The 18289-nt window shown below is 35.9% G+C and overlaps 4 protein-coding genes and 3 non-coding genes across 10 annotated transcripts; 2 read left to right on the top strand and 5 right to left on the bottom strand.

Moving 5' to 3' along the window:
• The first annotated feature begins 14 nt into the window (after positions 1 to 14).
• LOC110426323 (N2,N2-dimethylguanosine tRNA methyltransferase) lies at positions 15 to 3047 on the top strand. Its single transcript, XM_021441531.2, has 6 exons — positions 15 to 642; positions 1170 to 1370; positions 1457 to 1556; positions 1766 to 1966; positions 2055 to 2117; positions 2553 to 3047. The coding sequence occupies exons 1-6, from the start codon at positions 26 to 28 to the stop codon at positions 2655 to 2657; spliced, it is 1287 nt and encodes a 428-aa protein (XP_021297206.1). The 5' UTR covers positions 15 to 25; the 3' UTR covers positions 2658 to 3047.
• A 352-nt stretch (positions 3048 to 3399) lies between these two features.
• LOC110426232 (Ribosomal protein S26e family protein) lies at positions 3400 to 5781 on the bottom strand. The gene is made up of 5 exons (XM_021441407.2): positions 5642 to 5781; positions 5446 to 5538; positions 5248 to 5332; positions 5017 to 5150; positions 3400 to 3684 (listed from the first exon to the last, which is right to left on the bottom strand). The coding sequence occupies exons 1-5, from the start codon at positions 5642 to 5644 to the stop codon at positions 3613 to 3615; spliced, it is 387 nt and encodes a 128-aa protein (XP_021297082.1). The 5' UTR covers positions 5645 to 5781; the 3' UTR covers positions 3400 to 3612.
• Positions 4029 to 4119, bottom strand: LOC149526561 (small nucleolar RNA snoR99). Its single transcript, XR_016351917.1, has one exon. It is a non-coding gene; the product is annotated as a small nucleolar RNA snoR99 (small nucleolar RNA).
• On the bottom strand, positions 4292 to 4394 carry LOC149526560 (small nucleolar RNA snoR99). The gene has a single exon (XR_016351915.1). It is a non-coding gene; the product is annotated as a small nucleolar RNA snoR99 (small nucleolar RNA).
• Positions 4548 to 4650, bottom strand: LOC149526559 (small nucleolar RNA snoR99). Its single transcript, XR_016351914.1, has one exon. It is a non-coding gene; the product is annotated as a small nucleolar RNA snoR99 (small nucleolar RNA).
• Positions 5782 to 7445: 1664 nt separating the features above from the next.
• Positions 7446 to 17534, top strand: LOC110426335 (protein DETOXIFICATION 53-like). 4 transcript variants are annotated; one of them, XM_021441545.2, is made up of 6 exons: positions 7446 to 7597; positions 7709 to 7851; positions 7978 to 8064; positions 8135 to 8199; positions 14472 to 14623; positions 16146 to 17534. In XM_021441545.2, the coding sequence occupies exons 4-6, from the start codon at positions 8184 to 8186 to the stop codon at positions 17532 to 17534; spliced, it is 1557 nt and encodes a 518-aa protein (XP_021297220.1). In that variant the 5' UTR covers positions 7446 to 7597; positions 7709 to 7851; positions 7978 to 8064; positions 8135 to 8183. The 4 variants fall into 4 exon arrangements, with proteins under 4 accessions (XP_021297220.1, XP_021297218.1, XP_021297219.1 ...); XM_021441543.2 differs by having other exon boundaries at positions 7973 to 8064; XM_021441544.2 differs by having other exon boundaries at positions 7446 to 7610; positions 7973 to 8064.
• LOC110426336 (Iron/manganese superoxide dismutase family protein) lies at positions 9312 to 12511 on the bottom strand. Its single transcript, XM_021441548.2, has 6 exons — positions 12095 to 12511; positions 11548 to 11594; positions 11338 to 11463; positions 11154 to 11210; positions 10820 to 10897; positions 9312 to 9646 (listed from the first exon to the last, which is right to left on the bottom strand). The coding sequence occupies exons 1-6, from the start codon at positions 12384 to 12386 to the stop codon at positions 9554 to 9556; spliced, it is 693 nt and encodes a 230-aa protein (XP_021297223.1). The 5' UTR covers positions 12387 to 12511; the 3' UTR covers positions 9312 to 9553.
• Positions 17535 to 18289: the final 755 nt, after the last annotated feature.

Genomic DNA, 18289 nt, shown 5'->3' with positions numbered 1-18289 from the left:
CATTGAAGCCCAACAATTTCCCGCCATGTTAACAATCAATCCTAAAACCCTATCCCCTTCTCCGTTTATCCACAAAACCTTGATAAACCCTAAAAATCCCTCAACTTCACCCAAATTCTCGAACTTTAACTCATTAATTCGCTGCAAATGCAATCAAGTAACCGAAAGGGGTATCCTTTTTGACACCGGAGAAACCTTTTTCCGCCACGAAAGCGCCATAGGCCGGGACCTGGGTGTCCTCTCAGCAGCACTCTACAAGCAGTCCAAAGGCCAATTAAGAGTCCTCGATGCAATGTGCGGCTGCGGAATCCGATCCCTTCGCTACCTCATCGAATCGAAAGCCGACTTCGTTTTAGCCAATGACGCAAACGAGAGCCACAGGCGGGTTATTTTGGAGAACTTGGCACAAGTTGAGAGGTTTCAAGGGGAAAAAAAGAGATGGGTGGTTACGCATTGTGAAGCAAATCGGGTTCTTACGGATTGTTATTTGCAAAGGGATTATTTTGATTTTATTGATATAGATTCTTTTGGGAGTGATTCGTCTTTCTTTCTAAGGGCTGCATTTAGTAGTTTGAAGCTTGATGGGTTGGTTTATGTTACTTCCACTGATGGGTATTCATCTGGAGGTCACCGCCCTTTTCAGTGAGTGTTTCTCTTGCAATTTTGGTTGCTATTTTTGAATAGAAAAAGTTCATTTATATTGATCTTATCATGAAATTTTGGTCTGCCATGGCATTTTGGCTGCTATTCTCTCATTTATGCCTTAATTGCTACTGGCTAGAAGGTAATACTAATTGATAACATAATTGTTCTGCATGCAAGTAGAATTATACATTTTATTCTTTATAATGTTTTCATTAGGAGTTGCCTATTAGTTCTAGTTAATGTGTTAATGCTCTATCCTCACTAAATTCCCATTGCTTTAGCATCTTAACCAGTGTTGTGGGTACTTGTTAACATTTCCCTCTGCTTAACGAATTATCGATTCTAATATGCTCATTCACTTGTGAGAGTTGTTCCATATAACTAGAATATATAATATTCCTTCAAACCCTTACGTGCTTCCGCATGACTTAGAGGCTAGGCATTGCAAGTTCTCGTAACACTGAATCCTTTCTCATTTATTGGTCTCTGGTGGGATAATTATGCATTTTTATGTGTATATATAGTTCATTAGCAGCATACGGAGCTTATGTTCGTCCAATGCCATACGCCAATGAGCTTGGTTTAAGAATCCTTATAGGAGGTGGTGTGAGGGAGGCTTCTGTGCTGGGCTATCGTGTTACCCCACTTTTTTCGTACTACTCCTACCATGGACCTGTTTTTAGAGTCTTGCTCCGAATGAATCGAGGGAGGCTACCTGACAACAGGTGATATATGATTATGATTGTGTTAAAAGCTGTATCTTGTTTAGTCCTCTTTTGGTTCTTATCTGCAATTCTCATATTAATGATAGGGATTATGGTTTCATCTGCTATTGTTACCGCTGTGGAAATTCCCAAGCAGTTTCATGGAGTGAACTAGGTCGAATCAGATGTCCTTGCAGTAACTCAAAAGTATAACCTCAATTCATGACATGTTTATGTCATAGTATATATATTGTGGTTTTGTGCTTTCCTGACCTTTCTCAGTTCTTCATTCCCACTCATGAAAGCATCCTTATTCTCAGCAATGGTAAAAGAATGCTTGACGTGTATCCCCTTAAACCTTGTTTCTGCTTTCTACAACTGGAGTGGCATACTAAATTTGCTGTCAATTTTTCTAGGATGCTGCATCACTTGTTGTGTCTGGCCCTATGTGGACAGGACCTCTTCATAGTGCTGCTTACATAATGGAAATGTTAAATTTAGCTGAGCAGTGGGGATGGGTGGGCAATGGTGCAGGAACTGATCTAGAAAAACTGCTGAAACGGATGGTGGAAGAAAGTGACCCCAGATTACCATTTGGATACCTCAAGTTGGATGAGGTCCCTCACATGGTTTTCTCTCTCCAAACATAAGCTTTTATATCTGAATTGTTTCATGTTGGTTAATGATTTTCTCATGCTTTCTCAGGTGGCAAGTCGTGCACAAACAAATACCCCTTCCATAAGGACTATCATGAACTTCCTTCACAAGGTATTCTACTTCTACTTGTGTTCTCTATTCACAAGAATTTGAACTACAACTAGGCAGAAAGGAATGTGCTAGGCCTCTTATAGACTTGAGATTCTAATGAGACCTAAAATGATACTTGCTTTAAGACAGGGAGGATGCTTAGCAGGAAACCGAAATATTCAAAATATAGCTAGGTTTAGGGTAAGAGTGACTAGCAAAAGCGTTTAGCAGAATTGATCCCTGTTTTCCATTTGGTTTACTTAATTGGATACTTCCCAAGCTGTTACATTGGATGATCGAGCCGTCTTTAATGGTGTTTTTTTTTTAAAGGTAACATAATACTGGAATTTAACTGTAAGAAGCTATGGTATTGCTGCATTCCAAATGATTCTAGGAATCTGAGAATGTTTGTCTCATTGCACAAAACCAACAGTGAAGAGGGTGTTTTTGTTGCAGGAGGGATATGCTGCAAGTAGATCACACATTGCCTCCAATGCAATAAAGACAGACTGTCCCATGGCAGGATGCATCAGGATTGCCAAGATATTACATGGGTGCTGAAAATTTCAAGTTTTGGAGCCATTAATCATAAGTCTATAACAGTTCTGGAACTCGAAGCCGCACGTAGTTCCTTTGCCTGCAGTTGAGAAGTGTGATCATGGATACCCATTCCAAGAAGAATAGACTTTGCTCCAAACTCGAAAGCTTGAGTTGTCCAAGCTTGTTTGAGTTTGGATCAAAATTTGCCTATCTTGCTTTATTAGAGATGGCAATCCAGAATGCAGTAGGAAAAGATAGAGCAATCAAGTTGGAGCTGAGTTGTACTCATTTCAAATAGGGATCAATTGGATTTAGATTAGAATGCAAGCCACACTTTGATAGGTTTTGAATGGGTTAGAGACAATGTTCACACCTAATCAGCTTTGTCACACCAAGCATGATCATTTACCGCTAAAGCACAAGTGAAACATTTTCCAAATGTCTTAACTCAAACAATGGTAACCTATGATATTCTGACACAAATGTTTGAAAACACAGCATCCTCAACTTGTCAGTCCTCTTTAAAACTTTCTGCACAACATAGAGATCACTGGCAACTCAAGCTAACCTAAAATCAAACTTCATGAAGCCGTGTGTAAATGGTCCAGGATATTTAGTCTTAAATGCTATTTATCCATACATATACACAGATACATTACACATTACACACTGAGATTTTCGACTAATCAAGATCACTCCACAACAAAAACACAACTGCTTTTATGTAAAATGTGTAAAACAATATTTATAGAACAAGTGAGAATTATTTTGGAGATAGTTAAGTAACTAAATAGAAATTATGAGATTCCAATTAGTATTCTCAACAATTCATAGTTTCCATGGTAACAAAAAGTGAAAAATGCAAATAAACTTGAACCAATCAAAACCTTCCTACACAAACTCCAAGTTCTCAAAATTCAAGCAGCCATTCTAAAGCATAACAAAATATAGAAACTTGTCTGAAACTTCGAAGGCCTTAAGGGCGTGCGGGATTTCCAGCACCAGCACGAGGAGCTTGACCAGGCTGACCAGGCTTTGGCATGTCATCCTGAAAATTTAAATCACATACACATTTAATAAAGTTTCTGAATGTGAGCAAATAGTCAAGAAACATTAAAACAAAGACCATCAATACAACAGGCAATTGCACTCGGAAAACCCAAAGCCAACGGAAAAATAAAACCTATTTCTGTTTGATTCATGGATTTATTGCCACCAAGAGAATCAACATTTCATTGTCTAAATTGCCAGTAAATTTGTCAATTGACCACATTATTAATCCTTAATTTTTCACAGCATTCTTCTACAAACAATCTATTTAATTAATTTAATTTTAGGAGTTGCTAGAATCCCCTACACTTACAGATACCTGTCCTGTCTCACTATAAGAATACATTTCCATCTTACAATGATCAGTACGCCACAAAAAAGGCAACTGACAAAGTGATTTTAGATATGAGGGACTCGTTCATCCCTAAAGCACTTAAGATTTCTGCTTAAGGGGCAGACGTAGAGTCCCTTAAGAGATGCAAATCACTACTTTAATGATGCTCGTTGGTCACAATCTGCAAACCATGAGTCACAAAGTGTAAGGTGCCACAAGATTCTACTCTATCTCTACACGACTTACACCTGTCATTTAGGTTAGTTTCAAGGCATTTCCCACCCCATAATGATCAATAAGCCACCAAGAAATGGCCGCCTACAAAGTGATTTAGATGGATATTTGTATGAGGAACTTATTCATCCCTAAAGCACTTAAATTTTCTGCAAAAGGGGCAGACATAAGTCCCTAAAGAACTGCTATCCTCTATAACATAGTACAGAGAATCATTCTAATGATGGTCACAATTAGCAAAATTCTTCCAGTCCCATCAATGACTCCCACGTATCAATTATATTAGATTCCAGACATTTTCCATCCCATAATGATCAATAAGCCACCAAGAAAGGCAATTGACAAAGTGATTCAGATGGAGATTAGTTATGAGGGACTACTTCATCCCTAAAGCACTCAAAATTTCTGCTTAAGGGGCAGACATGAGTCCCTGAAGAATAGCAAAATACCCTTTTATCATACTATACAATATCGTGAATAAAGAACCACTCTAATGGTGACAATTGGCCACAAAATCTGCAAAGGAGTTCAAGAGCTCAAAATCCATTAACCCTACACTTCACGATAATGATAATATACCCTTTAAGTGAGATGTTTATAAAACTATTATCATAATAAATCATATGGGATAAAAGAGAATTAATAAACAAGCCAAGCGAAACAAGATGAACCACATTTAAGTCACATCACAACATAGATCCATGAAATACTAGTTAGCAACACAGTGAAAAGCATCAAATCATGGATCATAAAAAGATGTACCCTGCGTCTGATGAAACGCTGGGGTGGGTCACGCTTCCTCCTGTCAGTGCGGGATCGGACCCTCACAACGTGGGAGTGGATGGCACAGGAAACGCAGTATTGCATCTTCACATACAGCTTAGGCAGAGTGTACACTACACAAAATTATCCAATCAATCACCAAACAATAGATCCAAATATATGCATTTAATCATAGAAATAGAAAGTAATTGGAAATAAAATGAAAATTACTGTCATAGACGCAGGCTTCCTGCACATCCCTGACAGCAGCTTGCTCCACAATGTTCCTCACAAGAAACCTCTTGATTGACTTGTCCTTTAAATCCAACATGGATAAACCGAAAGAATTAAAGAAAAAAAAAAGAAATTTCACCCAATACAAGTAAGAAACCAATAAAGACCCAAATAAGAAAAACTGATGCAAAGTACCTTAGGGCAGCATTTGCCACAGTTAGAGCAGCGGATGAACTTGACATGGCCACGGCCATGCTTGTTGCGGCCACCATTCCTACGCTTGAAAGTCTACAAAACAATAAAGTTTCAATCAGAGAGATCAAATTTGTGAAAAAGATTATGTTTTGACGAACACCCAAATCCAGAAATAGAGATTAAATAAAGATCTGACCATGGCTTGGGGAAGATGCGGAGGTTTTGGAAAGCTCTCTGCTTCTGCCGGCTAACAACTAGGGTTTTGGCTTGTACAAGGAAGAGTAGGTTTAAGGAAAAATGTTGCTTTTATACTTGGCCCAGTGTGTCTATTGAAGCCCTAAGGGCACGTTTGGTTCGAAGTTATTTGGCGGTTCTATTTATTTAGTTTGATTGGTAAAATAATTTTAAAATAATTAAAAATAAATAATAAAATGATAAAATTATCTTTTATTATAATAAAATTTATTTTCATAAAAAACAAACACACCTTTTATATAGTTTAGTATAATTTATATCAAAAGAAATAATTATTTAATTTTTTATTAAAATCTTAAACTGTTAATAATTTATTATTATACTGCAAAATTCAAATCTTTTTTTTTAATTTCAAAAAAATTATAATTTATTGTTAAAATATTAATATAAATATAAATTTTAATTTTAATTTTTTATCTTTTCAATTTTTATTTATAATTTATATTTTTCATTAAAATTTGAAATAATAATAATTTAATAATTTAAACATTAATATTTTAAAATAATAATATTTTAGTTATAATTTAAACATTATTATCATTAAAATATTAATAAATTTAAAATTTAAAATATTAATTTTTTAATTTATAATTAAAATTTTAAACTTTTTCATTTTAAATTTTTTTTCTTTATTCTTCTCGTTAGTGCGGAGATGTGGTTGATAAAATGGAATATCGATATGGCATATCATGTGGTCTGATCTAGCCACTAAAATAACATATCGTTGCTTTTTATTGTTAGACTTAGTCTTGGGGTGCTAAATCTAGTTAAGAGATGTCAAATCCGATGATTCAAGCGAACAAATTATGCTGTAGATTAATTACCCTTTAATCAAGTTTGGTTAGAGAGTACTAGATTGAAATTTTTTTACCACATTCAACTTTGGAGTCACTATTATCGTCATTACCACTGTTACTTATAGTAATGAATGGAGGAAAGAATGAGAAAAGAGAGAAAGACAAAGTAAAAATGAAAAAATATATATATCTATGTATATAATATAGTGTTATAATTTTTCAAACTTACAAAGAGTAATTTAATTTTTAATATTTTGGAAGTTATTCCATCAAGTATAAAATAGCAAATACCATTAAAGATTGAGTTTAATTAAGCTTTGTTTTCGATGAAAAATAAAGGGCCAAACTAGTTATAAAATTTCAATTTACACCTTTATATTCTTTTTTGTTTTAATTGTATCCTGATATTGTAATTATTTATATTTTTTAATTTAAAATTTTTGTTCAATCAAAAATAATTTTAAAAAATAAAGATTTAAACTTTAATTTTTTCAAGATAAATATACTTACTTATCAAAGACGAAACAACATATTGATACAATGAAAACTTATCAATGAAGTTTTACAAAAAATAATTCATATCTTTTATTTATTTATAGTTATATATTTATTGTGAAGTTTATTTCGGTATCTATAACTTTCTTTCTTATTGGTTTCTTCATTTTTTTATTTTTCCTTCTTTTTTGAATACTATTATTTTTTTAAAATTTTCTTGTAAAAAAAAAAAACTTTGTTAAGTAATAGCAATTGTTCGGGTCGGGTTTCCAGAGGCCAAAACGGGTACGGGTATTAAGTGTTTTAAATTTAAATATAAAGAGGTTGAATTTAAATCAGGGCGGGTACCATCTTCTTCCCCTCTACTATGAGGGAAGACCAAACTGAAAATTCCGGCGGGGCCGCGAGCTCCGCCTCTTACGCTGCACCCTCATTTCTCCGCCGTCCAATCCTTCTCCTCTCTGCCTCGCCAGAGCTAGCCTACTCGGAGTTACTCGACCGAGTTTACTCCTTTAAATCCACCGATCGAGTGGATGATTACCACAAATGCAGAGTCGTTCTTGTGCCGTGCATTGCTGTCGCCGCCTTTTTCTAGTCCTCTCAGGGTAACTTGACTTGGTAGAGTTTCGTCTTCTAATTGTTTGAAGCAATTGAATCAAGAATTAAGAAATAAATCAAACATTTTTTTTTACATTGAATTTGAATTGAAAAATTAGGGCAGTGAAGGGGTTCTTGAAAGCGTCGATCGCCGATGGAGGCGTGGTCGGAAGGTAGTGCGATGGAAGAGTGGGAGAATTGGGCGAGGAATGAGCTAATGGCTGCTGGCTCTGAGTTGGTTGGCAAATTCTCTTTTCTTCAGGTATTTTTCATTTTTTTTTTCAAATAATCTCTTTTGTTCTCTTTCTCCCATGATCGAGGAGGATTCATATGTTTATTTTTCCATTGTGGCATCACCATTTTTACCATCTTCCTTTTCTCAGAATAGCTTCTTCCAGTTCAACAAACAGTCTTCTTTTCACTCACAATTCATCAGGAATTAGAGTCATGGGATAATTCTACAAGACTGCAACAGGTATAATGAACTACAACAGCTGTTGTCTTAGTCAATAATTGCTTCTGTTGATAGCATCTTAGCTTTTCAGGGATGGAGGAGGCCGCTGTTGAACAAGAAACGGCTGTCTGAAATGTCCAATGACCCAAGGTTATGGTATGTTGATTAGCCTTTCTCCATTGATCACATCATTTTATACTTTTTTTTCTATACTTCCAGTTGAATTCAATATTTATCTATCAATTCTATCCAGGTTAGATCAGATTTGCTGAACTTCTGATCTTAGTAACGTCTGTTATCTATCTTCGTCATGGTTTTCTAGCATTCCGAGAAGCTTGTAGCTTAAAAATAGATTACATTAGGTAAAGATGCCTTAAATATTTTTTGATTCCTTCTCTTATTTTCTTTTGCTCTTCTTCACTTTGATCTAACTTTAGTAGCTTACTGTTTCCACACCCTTTGTTTTTCTGGGCATTTAGGATTTTCAGGATGTCAAATCTTAAATCTTAAACCCCAAATCGATCCGATCTCAAATCTTAAACTGTATTTGACACTTTCAAGATATTTCAAATCTTAAATCTATTGCTCTTCTTATCTTGTTCTAATATTTTGAAATAGTTATTCTATTCTCATTCTCTTTCTTTCAATGAACCAAGCATGCTATAAATCTTAATCCTTGATCTTAAATGAATGAACGGATTAGGTATCATGATACTTGCTGAGCTTAGGAACTCCATTGTACTCGAGAATTGAGATTCTTCCTTGTATCTATGAAGGATTTTGAACTTGTGTAGAACAAATGGGTCTGTCCAAGATTACAAATTCTTTTTGCAACTAGGGATACAACTATACAAGAAAGAGGGTTTACTTGTTGAACAAGGAATTGCGGTCATTATGCTTAAGACTGTCCTGTTTAAGTAATAAAATTCAACTCCTAGGTTTATATGACGATCAAACACCACTACATAGTCTTATCCTTAACCAACTCCAGTATTCCTATCTTCTTTCCTCTTTTCATGCAAGTTCCAAACATTTGTTATTTGCCGGGCTGAGTTACTCTTCTTTCTTGTTGTGAACAAAAGCGATCAACTTATTCATCATCTTTCACTTCCTCCTTCCCTCCCCTTCTACCAAACAACACTCCCCATACAAAATCTGCAAAACTATCACCAAAAACCAACTCAAAAACACACTTCCGCAGAGCACAAACCAGGCAAACAAAGATATAACCATTCAATGCAATATCATAACCCTAAACACAGACCAGATAGAAAAGATTCCAGAAATGGTATTTGACTCAAGTGGTCGAGCAAAAACCCGAAAACAAGGGTCATGTATAATTCACAAAGTAGCTACAATAGACTTAAGCATAACGCTCAACATTATTGACTTTCATACAGGAGATACACAAGAAAAAAAAGGGCCCTTGAATACATCATATTATTCCATTTGCCAGCCCAAAGGCAGCAAATAAGGTGCCTCTTAATTCTGTACATTAAGGGCTCCTAACTCAAGGACATTCTTTCTCGTACACTTCACTGGCATATTTCCAGTTGATGACTTTCCAGATATTCTTCAGATAATCTGGTCTAACATTCTTGTACTGCAACATGAAAAGATAGATCGTCAAGGGGCGCATAACAGTATATCATGAAATCAAAGGCAAAATGATTTGTAAAGAATACTGGTTTAAGAAGACCTAGAGATAACCTACATTCTCAATTTTTTTAATCCCTTCCTCATGCACACCCTGATGTAGAAACATATGTACAAAGCAAGACATATGAATGAGAAACATAGAGAGGTTCAACGGAGAAAAAGGGGTTGGGGCAACCATATGATAGTAAATATAAGAAACTACACTGCATTAACCATGACTAGGGGTCTAAACAAGTCCAACGACTCATAAGCTATTCAAGCTCGACTCAGAGAATACTCAAATTCAACTCATTCATTATCTAACTGAGCTCAAGCTCGAGCTTCTCAAGTAATGAATTGAGCTAAGTTCAAACTTTGTATAATAGTGTGGCTCGCAAGCCTTATCAAGTTAAATTTTTTAATATTATATACAAATATAAATAAAATATAACATTTATATACATATTTTAAACTTTTATTTGAGTTTTTTGTCAAACTCAAGTCGAGTTTAGAGATTTTATTATAAAATAATTATAATTGAATTTTACTGAGTTGAGCTTGTGTAGTTCAATTGTTTTTTGAGCCAAGCTTAAGAACAAAAAGGTTAAGCTTGATTGAGCTCGAGCCTTGAGTTTTTTAATCAACCCAAGCTCAAGCCTGACACTGGACTGACTTGACTTGGCTCAATTACATCCCTAACCACACAAGATGCACAAAAAATGAGGTAGCTTTCTCTTATCAGGAAACTAAGTCTATTTAAAATCTTGTCAACCATTAATTGCAGGTATATTATGCAATCTCATAAGCTTATATATGCAACTCAATAAAGTGAACATAGGATCTTTTTGCCACCCCCTCTATTCACTCATTCAATAGGATCGAATAGAGCAAAATTTTCAATTTCTTAATGTGACTAATCAAAGAAGAAGATTCTTTCTGGCAAGACTATTATCCATTTTTTCTCAAAGCAAATTAAAATAACAATGAAAGTTCTGAAAATCAAAGTAAAGGATCCTTAATGTAACAAGGATACTTTGGCATTGGCTTGGTCACTATTAAACAAAGATTGAGCTACTCATCACTGATCTTAATTCACAGTAGATCTCTTACATGCACAACTTAAAGTTTCAAAATTTACCTGTAAATAATATGCATGCTCCCAAACATCTATGCCAAGCAAAGGAACTAAAGTTGGCCCTTTAGTCACTAGTGGATCCTGCAGCAAAGATTTCAAAATTATATTACACCTGCCAAAAACTTTCGACTTCTAATTCTTTAAAATTACAGGAACTCTCAAGAGAGAATATAAACTTAACAAGAATTCAATCTTATAGAAACTGAGCGCAAGTGACCTCTATTTAAAAGAAAAAAAAAACCTCAAATCATAGGCCCATAGAATAAGCAGGGCAATAGAAATAAGCAAATTCACATTCAAGTGAACAAACCAAGAAGCCCCAATAGTTTAAACATACCTGATTTGCAGTTGTTTCAATCACAAGTTTCTTCAATTCCTTGTCCACTCCAAGCCACTGTCAAGATAAAAAGAAAGCAAACAAGAGGAACAAAAATAAACAATGGAAGATGCAAACCATTCATGAACAGGTACATAATAAAATAAAACAAAAATTGAAGCCTTAGAAAAAACAAGTTGCTTACCACCCAACCAGAGCCCTGTAAAGCAGCACCCTCGGCATTCATCTTCTGAATCAATGATTCCAATGAGCCAAAGCTTGTGTCAATAGCCCAACCCAAAGAACCTTTTGGGGGCTCACCTCCTCCTTCCTGTCATGTAAATGGCATATGGTAAGAGAGTCAAGGAACAAAAGACTGGAAGAAAAAAAAAAAGATTAAGAAATATAAACTTACGTGAATAGGGGCAAGATTCTTCCAAAAAATTGAATGGTTGATATGACCTGCATCAGTTACCACTCAATCAATAGCAAACAAAGGATTAAAAAAAAGAAAGAGAACAATGATAGAGGCTACAGCTAACTGTCCTGGACTCTAGTTACTAGGAATTATTCGCCAAGAAAACTTGAGCTATGCTACTATCCAATGGATAGTGTTCTTCTCCAAATTGCACTCATTCATCTAAATTTACTTTCCACAACAATTGCAGATGAAATGAATGAAAACAGAATTTCGATTGGACTGACTTTCCACCCAAGTGAACTTCTGCGTCAGAGCTTTGCCAAACAGAAGTAGAAGAGTAAAATAGCATTTCAACCACTTGCTTCTTTGCTAATTGCTAACTAAAAATTACATTTTTAACATTTTTCACACCCAGAAACGCACTTTCTCTTCTAATCCGATTCAGTCCCAAAATTTCAATCTTTATACAGCAATTCAATTACTGAGTTGAACTTTCAACCAAAAGAACAATACAAAAAAGGAAAAGAAAAGAAAATTATACCTCCGCCGTTGAACTTGATGGCGCTCTGCAACTTAACGGTGGTGGAAGAATCACCCTTCTGGATAGCCTCATGGAGCTGCTCCAAAGCCTTGTTATAGTTAGTGATGTAAGTTTGATGATGCTTCTGGTGATGGAGCTGCATGATCTCTCCACTGATGGCCGGCTCAAGTGCGCCATAGTCGTACGGAAGATCGGGGAGCAAGAAAGTCTGCAATGCGCGAGACTGAGTCAGCCTCGTCGAGTTCAGCCCTAGGGTTAGGGCTTTCCTGGTGGCTAAAGAACGGAGAGCCATTTTGCTTTAAAAAAGACTGGATTTTTCTAAGTCAAGTGGGAAGCTGAAGAAAGGGGAAGCGGTGGGAGGTTTATATAAGGGAGGGGATGGGAGAGGATAGAGTGACAAGCGGCTGAGATAGTGGATTGGGTTTGGGCTTTGATTTGTCAGGAAAGGGAAAGCTGGAAATGGAATCGGAAATCAGGGTGCGACCACAGCCCACAGGGGCTGACAAATGGATAGGGCAGGACACGTAGTAAACTTCACCAACCTTTCTTTGATTAATTAATTTTCTTAAACATCCTATCAAATCAACTAATGAAGATGAGTTATTTTGTTATTAAAAGTAAATATAATCAAATTAATTGATTAAATTCAATTAAAACGATTTGATTAATTCGAAAGTGAGATCGATTAAATCGAAAAGTTTTGAATAAAATTTTTTTAAGGTAAGCTTAAGTATATTCTCATTCATTTTTGTGTGTTAAAACATTTTATTTTAATGTTATTAAACTTATTGTTTTGTTAAATTTTTATAATTTAATTCTATTTTCTATGTAATTAACATAAAAATCAAAAAATGAAACTAAGAAAAGTATTAAAGCCCATGCTTCAAAAAATTTTGATTAATTCTATTATCAATTGATTAATTGGTTAAAATTTTATTTTTATTCGATTCGGTTAATTTTTATGGCATATTTGATTAATTCGGTTATAAAAATTTTTTAACCAAATTAATTATTTGCTTACCCGACACTATAAGGTTTAGTTTAAACAATCGTATACATATTCAATATTTGGCGTAGGTACAAATACTACAATACAAGCATGAAATGAAAAGCATATAAGCATAAATGACCCCGAAGAAGAGTTACTGCTCCTGTTGGGCTTAGTCTTAATGCAAAACGGCTCATTTGTTTGACCTGTATGTTATCCCAAATTGTAAATACTATATATATATATATATATATATATATATATATTGATCTCGTGAATTCTTTTTCAAGTAGTTGATCATATATGATTTTTCTTAGAACGCCTGAGCAAAGATTGAAGTCCTCCCACTGTAACACTGACTGCCCAAATTGTACTTGTAGAGCTCCTCCAAGTACTCTAAGCCTCCTCAAATCACTAGGATCTTGGCTTTACACCACGCAGCAAGCATGATAATAATCAGTTACACCGCAACAGAATGGCCTTTCGTAGCATCTTTTCTTTCAAATAACTTTGCTGGGAGCTCTAAGTGAAGCATCAAACATGGTAGCAGTAGTGGTAAAAAGAAATGTCAGTTGAAAACGAAACTAATGAAATCAAAAGCTTATCATTTTTCTGTTATATTCACTCACATGGTGAGCATACAGAAGGATTGCGTGCATGCGTATGTGTACACATACATTTATGCATATTAAGGTGATAGGAGAATGGGGTTTAGAAGAGCGAATACTCTTAGAACATTTGTATAAAGATTAAAGTATGGTAAAGATATTGACAGTTTTTCTGAATGGGACAGTAGATAATACTAGTATTTATATACTAGGGTGGTTTCTCGTTGTGACAGTTTGTACTTTCTATTTGTAAATATTCTGAATGCCGAAAGACTGAACCTCTAGATGAAGATTGGATGAATGGAATATATCAATTTGGGACCCAATCATATGCTAGCTAAATGCTTAGCTCAAATCCATAGACTGTCCTAAGCAATTTTTTGGCTTATTTTGCATCAAAAACACCAGGTTTCAAGTCTAACTGCTATTCTTAAGTATGTTATCTTCTTTGTTTTTTAAGAGCATTGTGTTTTGTACCATCCAAGAGGACAAATTGTCTAGGGCAGTGGATATTTTGTTCTTTATGTTGTTCTGTTCTGTTTTCATGCTCAATGCAATGAATTCCATATTTTTCTGCTAATACTTACAAGGTCCAAAGTACTAAAAACCTGACTAAACTATATGCGATATTGAATATGACAAAAGTTATTCGAAAATATTAAAGTCTATCCTCAATCGAATCTACGTCTAACTTGCATGTTTCACTATAAATACATGACATGCTTTCCTTCAAAATTCAAGTCTTGTTGAGCCAGAGATTTGTTATCTCATTTGATTGCAGAGCTCTTAATCATATGCTCCTCAAGCGAATGTGAAGCAGCTTCGCCAAGTGATATTTCCAACAGAGGAAATAAAAATGATTATTATAATAGTGGTAGAGAGGGAGGAAGGGGGTTCGTTAATAAATTTCTGAGAAGGTTGCAGAAAATTAAGGTGACACTCTTGCTCTCCTTATTTTTGCACCAAAATGTGGATCTACTTTCTTGTTCATTTCCCTTCTAAATACCTGAAACTTTCCACAGATGTTATTTAACTTTCCATAACTTCCTAGCTACTCACTTGCCATCTTGAGATAATATGGGTATTTCATACACCAATGTACTACATGTAGAAGTTGTTTTCTAGTTAGTGAAAGTACTCTTAATTGTTATGTATATCATTCAAGGGACCAGAGACTAGCATGTTAGATAATGATACGAGTTAAGATTTATCAATACACAATTTAGATTCTCTTATTAGTTTTTCTAACATAGCAAAAGAAACATGCAAAGCAATTAACACCAAACAGATACAAGATATGGATGGCTTAAACTTATCAGCTCTCAAGTGAGCTATACTTCAGGGAGAAATATACTGCTCATGCTGACAGAAAAAAGGAAAAAAAAGTGTGATTTAGAATCTTTGTTGGAATTGTGAATTCTCAAGCAAAGAAGAAAGTTATTGCTCCCCTAACCAAGCTTCATCACAACAAGCATGAATTAGATTAGCTTCATCACTTTCTACTTCATACTTTTCCTTCTACCAACCATTTATGAAAATGATATTGTGCCTGAATTTCCATATTGCCTATTTCAGCTTTTGAAGCTACAATGAAAACTGGTTAAGATTCTTTGACTGCTTGGCAGATGATTTTCCATTATAGGATAGTGTATTAACTTTAACTGACAGATGGTAGTAATACGGGTAAATGCGTTAAAAGCATTAAAGAAGAAAATATACTAACTTAGGAAAGAAATTCAAGGGAATGGTAAGTAATAGCTGTGACCGCATATTTGTTACTCACTTAACAAATAAAGGAGGTGCTTCTTCTCATCCTTCAATACCTCTCCATAATCTATATACGCCATTAAATTCACAGCACATGCTTCGGTATTGTTAGTCATTTAACAAATAAAGGTTGTGCACCGTCTAATTCTTCAATACCTCTCCTTAATGTAGATACTCCTATTGAATTCACAGTGCATGCTTCGGTATTTTCTTAAAACCCTTTCTAAACTTGCAAAGAGGGGAATGGTATTTCATTTATGAGGATTAGATGTAAGTTTTGAGGTTGCACTTTCACTGCAGAGAGGAAACTGCCTTTCTAACGTAGTAGTCAGAAGCAAATTTGTCCAGATATTCATTGTAAAACTACTTGCAAGTTAAGGCTGGCTCCAAGAGAGAAAACAAGTGCCTTGTGTACAGAGATTTAATTATCTCTCAGGGCCAGAGCTAGTCTTTAATAGAATATCTTAATTTTTAAGCAAGAGCCTTGAAGAAATGTTTTCCTAGATCTCAAAAGACACAGAAAAGTCCTTGCGCAACAAGATGGGGTTTTCACTTGATAGATTCATGGTAAATCGAATTTTCAGCTTTATCCAGCAAGCCATTATATTTTTCCAGCTTTGGTTCTTAATTACATTCTTGCTAATGTTATATGATTTTGCATTGCCTAATATCTTATGTCGTTTCTCAGGTTGCAGACGAGCTGATGTCACTGGGGAAAATAGCATTTCCATTATTACTTTCTGGCCTGATTTTGCACTCTAAGTCCATAGTGTGCATGTTATTTTTGGGACATCTGGGGAACATTGAGTTAGCTGGAGGCTCACTGTCAATGGGATTTGCAAATATTACAGGCTACGCTGTAATCAAGGGTCTGGCTATGGGGATGGAACCTATATGTTGCCAAGCTTATGGAGCCAAAAAAGGGACAGTTCTTAGCCAAACTTTTAAACAGACCCTCTGCCTCCTATTACTTGCAGCCATTCCAATCACCTTATTATGGCTGAACATGGAGCCCATCCTTCTGTCATTTGGTCAGGATGAGACCATTACATCAGTGGCAAAGGTATTTATCACATACTCCATTCCTGAATTGCTTGCCCAAGCTCTCCTCCATCCTTTGAGAATTTTCATAAGGGCACAAAATCTAATCAAACCCCTCCTTCTGTCTGCAACTTGTGCAATGATCCTCCACCTTCCAATCAGCTACTTCCTTGCAATATATTTGGATTTGGGGGTTAGAGGAGTTGCTCTGGCCTCTGCTTGCAACACATTAAACTTAAGTTTAGCTTTGCTAGCATATCTCTTCTTTTCAGAAACAGCAATAAAGCCTTGGGATGGTCAAGCAGTAACCAAATCCTATCGAGTTTGGCACCCACTGCTGACGCTCATGGTTCCAAGTGTATTATCTGTGTGTTTAGAATGGTGGTGGTATGAGATAATGGTGCTACTATGTGGTTTAATTAATAATCCAGAGGCAAGTGTGGCTGCAATGGGAATTCTCATACAAACAACGGGAGTTCTTTATGTTTTTCCAAATTCTCTAAGCTTAAGTTTATCAACGCGTGTTGGGCAAGACTTAGGGGCTGAAGCGCCCGCACAGGCACGGCAGATAACCATTATAGGACTTATTATAGCTATGGTATGGGGACTAGCAGCTTTCGCTTTCACAATTGCAGTAAAGGATGTGTGGGGAAAGGTATACACAAGTGAGCCTCAGGTTCTTGCATTGACATCAGTTGTCTTACCTATATTAGGCCTCTGCGAGCTTGGAAACTGTCCTCAGACAGCAGCATGTGGAGTCCTGGTAGGTTCTGCTAGACCTAAGGTGGGTGCTTGCATAAATTTTTGTTCATTTTACCTTGTTGGTTTGCCTGTTGCTGCTCTCGCCGCTTTTAAATTAGAGATTGGTTTCCTTGGGTTGTGGTATGGGCTTGCTGCAGCACAAGCCTCATGTATGTGTTTGATGATTTGCACTCTAGTTTTCACTGATTGGAAGCACCAAGCTAAGAGAGCCAAGGAACTGACTCAAGCCACAGAGGACCAGAAAAATGATCTGGAAGCCGATCTTCTTAGTTGATTGTAGTTTTCTAGTAATTCAAAACTAGAGCTCTTCTAACATGAGATGATCCCCTAATAAGATAAACTAGCAAAAGATCTTCATGTTCCTTTTTTACTTGCTTTTATCTATTTTGGTCCTTTTTCTTCGGCAGCCTGGGAGAACCAACATTGTTGCCAGCTTATAGGATATGCATTGGTAGAATAGCTGTACTTCTCTGCAAGTAACAGAATTGACAAATTTTATCTTTATTACCTAATTGTGCAATATGAAACCAGGTTGCAAGTCAAGAGTCTTTAACATTCAATGCCACCACCCCTGCATCTAGTCTGCTGATCCATCTGTTGATCTTCAGCGCATGTACTCGATATAGAGTTTGCAAAGCCTTGATGCAGGCAAATCTTTGCCGTTTCGCTGTCTAAGGGACGATTTCAGGACAACATCAGCTTTCGCTGCTGATGCTGCACTTCCCATTTTCAGCTCTTGGTGGAGGCCTGGATTCACCATTATTTTTCTATGACAATATCAGAAGAGAGAAACCTTAGGCAAGTTTTTCTTTTCGGAAAATTAGTTGCAGATGATGATAGACATGCCCAGGATGCATGCCAATGCAGCATTGGTTGCTAGTGTGGTATTTCCAGGGGCCAAGATGCCATTGCCAAAGGCTTTCATTATGAATCCCATGAGTGCCATGATAACTCCAGGGCCATTCCTGCTAATGCAAACTCAAGGTCAACAAGAAACATTGGTCTTGAGATGCCTAGCCAGAGAGCAGA

This window comes from Theobroma umbraticum, unplaced genomic scaffold, assembly GCF_002168275.2.
Source record: "Theobroma umbraticum cultivar Fairchild unplaced genomic scaffold, ASM216827v3 scaffold_55.0, whole genome shotgun sequence".
NCBI lineage: Eukaryota > Viridiplantae > Streptophyta > Magnoliopsida > Malvales > Malvaceae > Theobroma > Theobroma umbraticum.
This window is presented reverse-complemented; position numbering and strand designations above follow the sequence as displayed.